We start from the raw sequence: 12,322 nt of genomic DNA on the forward strand, positions 1-12,322 counted from the left end.
TATATCAGGAATGTGCTGCGCTATATAAGAAACTGTAAATAAATCGATAATTTCACAGGGGCAGACATGTTGCGAGGAGGGGAATGGAGGCGGCAAGAAGCCACAAACTGAGAGTTGTACAGTGGGAAGAGCAGGGTCCCTTGGGGGACCAAAAAGGAGTCCGGCCACTACACAAAGTGGGTCAGGGAAGCAAGATATGCCTATATACTAGATCTCCAATGTAAATTAACGAACTATAATTCTAATTTACCATCCTCATCACATAGCGAAGCACGGGTATTCAGCTAGTTTAATAATAATTAACTCAAGCCCTTAGTACTATTAGAAACAACCCTATTTCCTTATTGTCAGCAACTAAAGTGTCTTTGCATCAACAATTCAAACACTAAGGATAGTTTGCCTACTTTATAATCTTGATAGTTTTAACTAGGTACTATATTGATGCATATGCTCTATTATCCAAGCTTCAATCTTTGTTTTGAAAAGTTACAACTTGTCCATTTACAAAGGTCAGGGTGCCAGGCTGTGTTTTATTTGATATAATTTACAAATGTATAAATATATTTTCAGTGCCTATGAAAAGTTTCCACATTTTATCATTTTACAATCCCCTTATATCTTCTGCTGGTCAAGATGTGCCCTGTGAGCTAATGGCTATACCGTTTAGGCACCAGATAGAGGTCACTAGGTAAGGGGGAAAACAAAGACAATGTTTGGATTTATTAACAATCTCAACTCTTGTAAAATTAAGTTGGCATTTTCTTTTGCTTCCACTTCATTTACCATTAGTTTTGGCAACACAAGTTAATGTATAGAGGCAGGATTGACCAGAAATGAGGCATTGATTCAATTCTGAAGGACCTTACCATTCAACAGGAAAATTTCTGTAGTATCACTGCAGAAGTTATGTCCACTACAGCCCTCCACCCAACCTATGCCACAGTCTGTTGCACAGCCAACTTATCGCTTGCGCTCTCCCTTTTGTGTGCGCTTTTTCTCCTTTTCTTTGCGCTCCTGCTTGGCTTGTTTGTCCTTCTCCCGCTGCTGCTTGTCTTGCTCTTTTTTCTTCTGAGATGCCTCCCGCATTGCATCTCTTTCATGTTTCTTGGCATTGAGAATGTCTGTCAGGTTGGTATTCTTGAAGAGTGCTGAACTCCAGTTAAAGGTCCAAACTATATCATTATTTGAAGGTAGGCTGTATATAGATCGGTATAAATAATGTATATATCTATATCCTCCCCACTAAACTTTTGTTTTTCTAATCTTTCTAGCCTTCCTCCAATAAAGCAACAAACAGATGCCACTGTGTGCTTGCAGGGTGGGTACAGTGTCCATCCATCACTCTCTTACTAAACTATGAAAAAGGAAAATCAGCATGGTTATGCTCTCGCTTTACACTGCAAAAGCACAGCGTGGTCAGCTTATGCCAGTTTCAGATAAAGCTCAAGCTGCTGCATGTGGAAAGCCTGGTCAAAAGGGGTGGGAGGGGTGTTATAAATGTGAGTTTTACATTCAATACAATAGTTAACTACTTATTGGTTTAGAGAAAAAAAATGGGAATTTAATACCTACCGGTAATTCCTTTTCTGGTCTGTAGTGGATACTGGGGAACTGTACTTTAGTACCGTGGGGTATAGATCGGGTCCACTGGAGCCTGGCACTTTAAAAACCTTTAGTGTGTGTATGTGTGTGCTGGCTCCTCCCCTCTACGCCTCTCCTACCAGACTCAGTCTAGGAAAACTGTGCCCGAGGAGACGGACATACCATGAGAGAAGAAACATATACAACAGCGGTGAGCCAACAAGCCAACACACAACCATAATCAACAAAGGAGCGCTAACCGAAACAGAGGATAGCAACGTCCAGAACAAGGATAGCAAAGCTAACCCAACAAAACCAAGGGACCGCAACGGCAGGCCAACCAAAACACTTACAGGTAGTAAGCAGGATTCAAAGCACAGAGGCGGGCGCCCAGTATCCACTACGGACTACGAGAAAAGGAATTACCGGTAGGCATTAAATTCCTATTTTCTCTAACGTCCTAGTGGATACTGGGGAACTGTACTTTAGTACCGTGGGGAAGTCTCAAAGCTCCCAAAACGGATGGGAGAGTGCTGAGACCCCTGTAAAATCGCCTGACCAATATGAAGGACATCTTTGGCCAAGGTGTCAAACCTATAGAACTTTACAAAAGTGATTGAACCAGACCAAGTAGCAGCTCGGCACAACTGCAAGGCCGAGCCGCCCCGGAAGAACCCACCAACCTCGTCAAGTGGGCCTGATTGAACAGTCAACCTGAGCCAGTGAGCAACAGACACCAGATGACCAATCTTGGTGGCATCATAAAGGATAAACAGCAAGTCAAATTTCTGATGACGAGCTGTCCTCCTGACATAAAAACTCAGAGCCCTTCCCACATCCAAGGACTCTGGACCCACAGAAGCATCAGCCAACACCAGAACCACAATAGGCTGATTCACGTGGAAAGACGAAACCACCTTAGGCAAAAATTGAGGGCGGGTTCTGAGTTCAGCCCTATCCTCATGAAAAATCAAGTACAGGCTCTTACAGGATATAGCCCCAATTCAGAGACACGCCATGCAGATGCCAATGCCAGCAACATGACAGTCTTCCAAGTGAGGAACCTCAATTTCACTTTTTGTAAAGGTTCAAACCAGTCCGAATAAAGAAAGGACAAAAACACAATGAGATCCCACAGAGCCGTGGGAGGGATAAAAGGCGGTTGTAGATGAAGAACCCCTTTCAGGAAAGTCTGTACCTCCGGGAACAACGCAAGTTGTTTCTGAAAGAAGATCGAGAGCGCCGAAATCTGTACTTTGATGGAGCCCAATTGTAGACCCATATCCACACCTTCTTGCAGGAAAAGCAGAAAATGACCAATTCTAAATTCGACGAGAGAAACCTTTCTACCCTCACACCAAAAACATGTTTCTTCCAGATACGGTAGTGGTAGTGTTTTGACGTAACAGTCTTCTAAGCCTGTACCATAGTAGAAATAACCTTGGAGGGAGGGCCCTTCCTGGCTAAAATTTCCCTCTCAACTTCCAAACCACCAAACGTAGCCGCTGAAAGTCTGGATAGACGGACGGCCCTTGCTGAAGAAGATCTTGTTGAAGCGGCAGAGGCCAGGGTTCCTCCAGAAACATGGTCTGGAGGTCTGTTTACCAAGCCAGTCGAGCGCCAATCCGGGGCAATTAGAACTGCCTGAATGCTTTCCCTTTTGGAGTCTTTTTAGAACCCTTGGAATGAGCGGGATTGGAGGAAACAGGTAAACAAACTGGTAATTCCAAGGAGACGTCAGCACGCCCACTGCTACCGTCTGTGGATTGCTCATTCTGGAACAGTAACGGCATAGCTTTTTGTTCAGGAGAGAAGCCATCAGATCTATCTGCGGACACCCCCACCGGTGAATCAATTGATGAATCACTTGAGGATGAAGGCCATCCCTGCTGAGGAAGTCCGCCTCCCAGTTGTCCACGCCCGAAATGAATATGGCTGAGATGGCCCTTGCATTGGCTTCTGCCCAGAGGAGTATTTCTGACACCTCTTGCATTGCTGCCTTGCTTCTTGTTCCGCCTTGTCAGTTTATGTATGCCACCGCCATGGCGTTGTCTGACTGAACTTGGATAGCTTGATCCCGGAGGAGATAGGACGCTTGAAGAAGAGCATTGTAAAACGCCTTGAGTTCCAGGACATTTATCGGTAGTGCAGATACCTGACTCGACCACCTCCCCTGGAACTGGGTCCCTTGCGTCACAGCCCCCCAACCCCGGAGGCTCGCATCCGTCGTCAGTAGCGTCTGAGTGGGTACTGAAACTCCGGCCTTCCACCAGGTGAGGTACATGTAGCCATCATAACAGAGAAATCCGTGCCTTCGGGGATAAGGTCACCATCCAATGCATGTGCAGATGAAACCCTGACCATTTGTCCAGCAAATCCGGTTGAAAAGGGCGGGCAAAAACCTGCCGTATTGGACTGCTTCGTAAGCGGCCACCATCTTGCCCAGCAAACGTATGCAAAGATGTATTGATACCCTGCAGGGTCGGAGTACCGAGCGCACCATAGCTTGGAGAGCAAACGCCTTGTCCAAAGGAAGGAACATTTTCTGAGACACCGCTCCAGTATCATTCCTAGGAACTGCAGACGTTGGGACGGTTTCAAGTAAGATTTCCGAAAATTCAGAATTCATCCATGATTAATCAGCAGGCGGGTTGTCAGGTCGATGCTTTGCAGCAGACGTTCCCTGGACATTGATTTTATCAGGAGATTGTCAAAGTAAGGGATAATGTTGACACCCATTTTGCGCAGTTGCAGCATCATCTCCACCATGACCTTTGTGAAGGCCTGTGGTGCTGTGGAGAGACCAAAGGGTAAGGCCTGAAACTGGAAGTGGCTGTCCAAGATGGCGAACCTGAGGAAAGACTGATAAGGATGCCACATAGGGAAGTGTAGGTAAGCATCCTTGACATCCAGGGACACAAGGAATTCCCCCTCCTCTAGACCGGACACCCCTGCCCGCAGGAAATCCATCTTGAATTTTAAAACCCGCAGATACAGGTTCAAAACCTTCAGATTTAGGATGGGCCGCACCGAACAGTCTGATTTTGGCATGACAAAAAGACTGGAGTAAAACCCCCTGTTGCATAACAGAGGAGGTACTGGAACCACGACTCCCATCTGTAAGATTCTAAATGGCTTCTTGCAAGGTAACTTTTGCTGCGGGTAAAGCTGGTAAGCTTGACCTGAAAAATCTGTGAGGAGGAAGTGTTTGAAATTCCAGCCGGTATTCGTGAGAAATGAGGTCCCTCACCCAAGAATCCAGGCAAGATTTTGTTCACACATGGGCGAAGTGTTGAAGGCGAGCACCTGTTGTTGGGGCCAACCATCACATAGAAGGCTTTGTGGTAGAGGTTCCGGGGGTTTGGTCCAAGGAAGCTGCAGGTTATTGGAACTTACCACGAGATCCTCTAGTAGCATTGGAGGCTCCTCGGCCTCTGTCTCTGAATCTTGCCACACGAAAGGACTGCACAGAGGGTCTTGAGTAAGAGCGTCTAGCTGGAGGTGGAGCTTCTGGCAGATAGGTAGACTTAACCGCCGTTGCCTGAGAAATCCATTTATTCAACTCGTCTCCAAACAAAGCATCACCTGTAAAGGGAAGATTTTCCACCCCTGTTTTGGAATCAGCATCTGCTGACCATTAATGCAACCACAGAGCCCTGCGGGCCGAAACCGCTATAGCAGTAGTACGGCCATTTATCGGACACAATTCTTTAAAAGCTTTGCTCAAAGTTTGCAGCATCCTGTATATGTTGCAGCAGCGTAATGATCTTATTCTGAGGCAGCAAGTCAAAACCATTAATAATGTTATCAGACCATTTGACCATTGCCCTAGAGATCAAACCACAAACTATCGTGGGACGTTGTGTTATGCCCGCTGCAGTATATATTGCTTTGAGAATGGTCTCAATTTTACGGTCAGCCGAGTCTTTCAGGGATATTGCCTCCGGCAGCACCAATTTTCGTGACAGTCTGGACACAGAAGTATCTACTGACAGGGGATTTTCCCATACCTTCCCGTCCTCAGCGGGGAGGGGAAAGGAAGATAACAATCGCGGAGGAGTTTTGAATTTCTTGTAAGGGTTCACCCATGCCTCCCTGGCCAGGGAGTTTAATTCCTTTGACACCAGAAATGTGGCTAGGAATTTTGGCTTTACATTAAAGTACAATTCTTCGTCAGGTTCTGCCTCCTGATTGGGTATGTTAAGAACTTCCCTTACAGCATAAATGAGGGGCTCCATCCCCAGGGACAGAGAGCTGTCCTCATCATATCATCTGTTTCATCTAAATCATGCAAATCAGAATCAGACTGGAGCACCTGTGGGAGTGAGCGTTTATGAGAGCCCAACAGAGGAGGCTGAAAAGCCTTTCTGTTGTCAGCAGCCTTAGCAATACAATCCACACCTGTCCTCCTAGCTGCAGCCAGTTCTGAATTTACATTCTGAATCATGCTCTTAAAAGTATCCAACCAGTCAGGTGCTTGGGAGCTGTTTCCCCTTGGGGATAATGTACACTATTCACACATGAGGGACCCCTCAGAAGAAGGGGTAGAATTACATGCAGTATACATCAGTTTGTCAGCAGACATGGACACAATATTTAGAAAAAAGAAAGACCGCGCTATAGCCGGGATTTGAGTGTTTGAGCAGCCCTGAAAAAATAGGATTTTAATACCTACCGGTAAATCCTTTTCTCTTAGTCCGTAGAGGATGCTGGGGACTCCATAAGGACCATGGGGTATAGATGGATCCGCAGGAGCTTGGGCACACTAAAAAGACTTTGACTGGGTGTGAACTGGCTCCTCCCTCTATGCCCCTCCCCCAGACCTCCATTATAGAACTGTGCCCAGGAGAGACGGACATTTCGAGGAAAGAATTTATTAGTTAAACACGGTGAGTGTCATACCAGCTCACACCACGAACATACTGCAAAACGTGGCATTCAATAGAATACCAGCCAACGTTATGAAAAAAAAATACACAGCCACATGCTGACAGAATATGTAACACAACCTGTGTGTCAACACAACCAATAAAAAAACACCGCATGCCATGGCATGAACAACGTCAGCAACAGGCTGACAGAAAGAAACACCACCAGAGTGTAACCATAACCAATTACTGCAGACACAGTACGTACTGGGACGGGCACCCAGCATCCTCTAAGGACTAAGAGAAAAGGATTTACCGGTAGGTATTAAATTCCTATTTTCTCATACGTCCTAGAGGATGCTGGGGACTCCGTAAGGACCATGGGGTTTATACCAAAGCTCCAGACCGGGCGGGAGAGTGCGGACGACTCTGCAGCACCGATTGAGCAAACAAAAGGTCCCCATCAGCCAGGGTATCAAACTTGTGGAGCATAACAAAAAAGTGTTTGAACCCGACCAAGCAGCCGCTCGGCAAAGTTGAACCGCTGAGACTCCTCGGGCATTCGCCCAAGAAGAACCCATCGTCCTAGTAAAATGGGTCTCCACCGACTTCGGTAACGACAATCCAGCCGTAGAACGAGCACGCTGAATCGTATCACAGATCCAGCGTGTAATAGACTGCATAGACGCAGGCGCCCCAATCATGCTGGAAACACACCAGACAAACAGAGCCTCTGTTTTCCCAATCTGAGCCAAATTGGCGACCTAAATATTCACAGCCCTGACTACATCGAGAGACTTTGACTCAGCTAATGCCTAAGTAACCAACGGCATCAAAATAGACTGATTTCTGCGAAACCCAAAAAACACATTTGGCAGAACTATTATCCGAGTTCTCAAATCCTCTCTATTCACACGGAAGATCAAACGGGCTCTTGTGAGACAAGGCCGCTACTTCGAACAACCGCATTGCGGATGCCAAAGCCAATATCATGACCACTTTCCAAAGAGAAATTTTAACACAACCTTTCACAAAAGGTTCCAAACAGTGTGACACAAGAAAACGCAACACCACGTCAAGGTCACATGGTGCCAACGGGGGCACAAATGGAGGTTGGATGTGCAGTACTCCTTTCACGAAGGTCCGAACTTCCGGAGAGGCTGCCAATTCTTTCTTGAAAGAAAATTTATAAGGCCAAAAACCGCACTTAAATGGAGCCAAACTTTAGGCCTGCACCCACACCTGCTTGCAAAGAATGGAGAAGAACGACCCAGCTGAAAGTCTACCGTAGGAGCCTCCTTAGAATCCCACCAAGACACATATTGTCTCCAAACACAGTGGTAAGGCTTTGCCGTTACTGCTTTTTGGCTATGATATGGCATTAAACCGCCACGCCGTCAAACGCAACCGCGGTGACTCTTGATACATGCCCGGATCTTGCTGTAACAGTCCCTCACGTAGAGGAAGAGGCCATGGATCTTCTATGAGTAAATCTTGAAGAACTGGATACCGAGCCCTCCTTGGTTAACCGGAACAATGAGGATCACCTGAACCTTTGTTCTTCTTACGTTTATCACCTTCCAAAGAGTAAAAACGGAGGGGATACATAGCCCGACTGAAAACACCCAAGGTGTCCTGAGGACGTCCACTGCTATAGCTTGAGTGTCCCCTGAGCTGGAACAATATCCCAGAGGTCTCTCGTCGAGGCGAGATGCCAACCTGTGCAATTGAGGCACTCCTCAATGACTTGTCACTTCAGGGAAAACTTCTCTATGACGACTGCATCTTTTCCGGATGGAGACCGCGACTGCAGAGGAAACTATTTCTCCATCGTTCACCACCGGAACGAAGACCGCCGACCTAGCGTTTACCAGTCTTTTTTCGGCTTCTGCCATTGCCGCTTTTCTCCTTGTTCCGCCCTAGCGGCTTACTTACACCACTGCTGACAAGACGTCCTACAGAAGTAACACGGGCAGATCACCAAGCATATGTTCATTGAAAATAGCTCTTAATTCAAGAAAGCTTATTGCAGACAAGCTTACCAGCTTGACCTTTTCCTCTGGAAATACTTCCCAAACAAGTACTGCTCCCCAGTCTCTGAGATCTGCATGCATGGACACCAGGATCTCATCCTGGATTCCGAACCTTCGTCCCTCTAGGAGGTGAGAACTGAGCAGACACCACAGGAGCGATATCCTGGCCATTAGGAATATATTCCGGCGCATGTGCAGGTGAGACCTGAACCACATTCCTAAGTGACCCCGTGAAACCCACTCTGGCATTTGACCTGCTCACCGCAAAAGGCCTCTTAGGCCGCACTTATCTTCTTCATCAATGGAACATATTGATGGACTGTCACTGCAAATCTGATCCGACTCCGATCCTCAGACCTCTTTCCACAGGAACACAGAACTTCAACCGTTTCGTATCTACCCTGATACCCACCTCCGACGTCTGGGACGTTAGGAGTAACAGTCTTCCCCTGTGTTGAAGAACAGTCAGAGAGAAAACAACGATTTGCACCACTTGAGTCTTGACCTCGCCTTAATCAGGAGAGTGTCCCAGTACAGACTAACAATGGCTCTTACTATTAAAAGAATACCATCCTACTGCCATCACACAGGTGAAATAGCAAAGACAATCCTGGATATCCACCCAGGTAATCTAAATGCAGAGAACAACGCATTCAACCTCTAGTCTTTGGTTTGTTTTTGTTTGTTTGTTTTTTTAAACCAGGGACAGCAGGACAATGCCCTGAACCTGACGCACCTCTGGTATGGCGTCGTGCACTCCCTCCCCTTCCAGAGGGGAACGGCAAGATCTATTAGAAAAATCAGTGAGGGGAAACATCTGTAACCCCAGAATGTCCCCCTTAGGATTCTATAATTAATTCACAGGACCTAGTCTATTCCCGGACTGACTGAAAAGTAATAGACTAGTTCCCACCAGGGAGGCCTCCAGCCAGGTAGACTCCGCGACGTGTGTGGTAGAAACAGACGACATCCACTTCTGCGAACAGAACAAGGCTGCCGAACTCTTACCTTTTTCACCTTCCACTGTCAGCACAGAAAAGGAAAAAGAACGGTATCGAACCGATTAAAACGACTACATCCCACAAAAGAATGCGTCACCAACAGTCGTGAAGGAGACTAACTCACGAAGTTAGAATCACCAGCAGTATCCCCCGGGATTGACTGAACTGAGGTATCCCCAAACAGTAGTACAACGTCCCAGAGAAAACTTCAGTATCTCTCGGAGTCAGCCTCAGCATTTCCTCGGCAACACTTCCTGTATACGTATAGCAGCCTCCGCAATGTTATAAAGAACCAACAGAAGGAACAAACCTTACACACTTTAGGTTAATTCTATCGGATGCCTTTCCGAATATAAACACTCCCTCATGTGCATGTAATGCAAACAAGCTCAAAGCATAGAAATAAAATATCACTTAGCTTCCTGTATACGATCCTTTGTGACAGGGACCCGTGTCGACCAGGAGTTGACTTCCACAGTATTCTCTCCGCGTCGGGAAGAGAATAAACATTCTGACTCCTTGAGAGGATTGAAGACCAACTCGTCACTGCCAACCTAGAGCTTAATCAACAGAGCAACCAGCACATGAAAAAGAATACCATTACCTCAGCATTCATGAATATACAGAATGTAATACACAATATATCACACAAATCTTAACCATATTATAGTATAGTGCTCCAGTTTCCTACTTTCATCTTGACTTATGCTGAAAAGCTGAATCTTTTAACTGTGCTGCCTAAACCTTGAAAAAGGTCCTGGTGTGGACCGAAACGTTGGATACCTCCTGGGAACTGTGAGATTGACTTTGACATTAAATATGAACAATCTTTGATTTATTTGATACCCTAGTCTGGAGAGTGCTATAATTTCCACACTGTGGAGATAAGTTATGTTGTACTATGGGTCCCACCTTGTGTAAGGTTGGACTTTGATTGGCACCCCAGCTGCTGGCTGTGTTATGTGAGAGTGCGGGGATCCCTACATTATATATATATATATATATATATATATATATATATATATATATATATATATATATATATATATATATATATATATATACACACACACACACACACACATACATACACATATATATATATATATATATATATACATACACATATATATATATATATATATATATATATATACACATACATATATACACATACATATATACACACACACACGAGCTTCAATGGAACATTGAGAAAAATTTGCTTCAAAGGAAACTTAAACTCAAGGAATTTTTTAATAACAAAGACTCTGCACCCACCAGCACTGTTCCTAAGCAATTATTGAAGTTCCGATCACCATCAAATTTTGATCCCCTTTCTAATAACTCATCAATCAAGACCTACATGCGTATGGTGGAACAACAGGTTTCTACATCTATTGTATCTTTTGAAAGCCCACATCCCAATTTAACCAAACTTGAACGTGAAGCACTTCATACTTTGTCTAATAACCATAATCTCATTATCCGTCCTGCAGACAAGGGCGGTGCGATCGTATTACAAGATCTTTCCGATTACCGCCTTGAAGCTGAACGTCAATTATCTGATTCCTCAGTTTATCAAAAATTACATCATGATCCTACCGAGAAATTTAAGAGGGATCTTTGTGAAATTCTTCAACAAGGTGTAGATGCAAGTTTAATTACACAAGAACTGAAGGATATCCTTATTCCTTCTTTCCCTATTACCCCTTTGTTTTATACACTACCTAAGATACATAAAAAACTGGACCCCCCTCCTGGACGCCCCATCATTGGAGCATGTGGGTCTTTGTTTCAACCTGTGGCATCCTATATTGATTCTGTATTGCAGCCATTAGTTCAAAAAGAACCTACCTTCCTTTTGGACACTACTACATTGTTGAACAAGCTGTCTAATTGTTCTATTGATTTTGAGAATTGTTGGCTTATTAGTGTGGATGTAATTAATTTATACACCTCTATTCCGCATTGTTTTGGTCTTCATGTTGTCAGGAAATTCATGTTACAAAGTGGATTATTTTCTGCTTTGTATATTGAATTTTTTCTGACATTATTTGAATTGATTTTGACTAAAAATTTCTTTTTATATGATAATCAATTTTTCTTGCAGGTCAAAGGTTGCTCTATGGGCTCTAGCGCAGCCCCTGCTTATGCAAATACAGTAATGTTTGCTGTTGAGCATGATTTATTTTTCATTGATCCTGCAATTTCTAGTAGATTGTTATTTTTTTCACGTTTTATCGACGATCTGTTGATTGTCTGGCAAGGTGATATTGGTGATTTCATTAAGATCATTGAAACCCATAATGATGGGCTATCTCCTATCAAATTTACTTATACTTATAGTAGAGATCAGATCTCTTTTCTTGATGTCATGATTTCTGTGAATGATGGGCAAATTAACACATCATTATTTACGAAACCAACTGACCGTAATATGCTTTTACAAGCCACTAGTTGCCATCCTAAAAGCTTGATTCGTGGTTTGCCCTACTCGCAAATGATTCGATTGCACAGAATCAATTCTAATATTGAGGTTGCTGCTAAACAAATTGATACATTAATTACTAAATTTGTTCTAAGGGGGTATTCACTAGATGATCTGCTTGCTACTAAGGCTAGAGTATTAAAAATAGATCGCAATTCCTTATTGGTATCTAGTTCAAAAAGCTCTAATAAATCCGATAGATTCCCTTGGGTTAACAGATATAATGTATCTTCCCCTTTAATTAATAATATTACTAAAAAACATTGGCCTTTGATTGAGTCTGATCATCTTTTACCACTTAATCATACCAGTCTTATGCCTTGTTATTCCCGTGGCAGTAATTTACGT

At 44.3% G+C, this 12,322-nt stretch overlaps 1 protein-coding gene across 1 annotated transcript in view; it reads right to left on the reverse strand.

Annotated features, from left to right (window-relative positions):
* Positions 1-510: 510 nt before the first annotated feature.
* Positions 511-12,322, reverse strand: part of CCDC43 (coiled-coil domain containing 43) — an 85,588-nt gene continuing 73,776 nt past the window's right edge. The window contains exon 6 of the mRNA XM_063959974.1: positions 511-1,148. Coding sequence (XP_063816044.1) covers positions 961-1,148 — 188 coding nt within the window. The 3' untranslated portion in view covers positions 511-960. The remainder of the gene's footprint in view (positions 1,149-12,322) is intronic.

The sequence above is a fragment of the Pseudophryne corroboree genome, chromosome 3, assembly GCF_028390025.1.
Source record: "Pseudophryne corroboree isolate aPseCor3 chromosome 3, aPseCor3.hap2, whole genome shotgun sequence".
Classification (NCBI taxonomy): Eukaryota; Metazoa; Chordata; class Amphibia; order Anura; family Myobatrachidae; genus Pseudophryne; species Pseudophryne corroboree.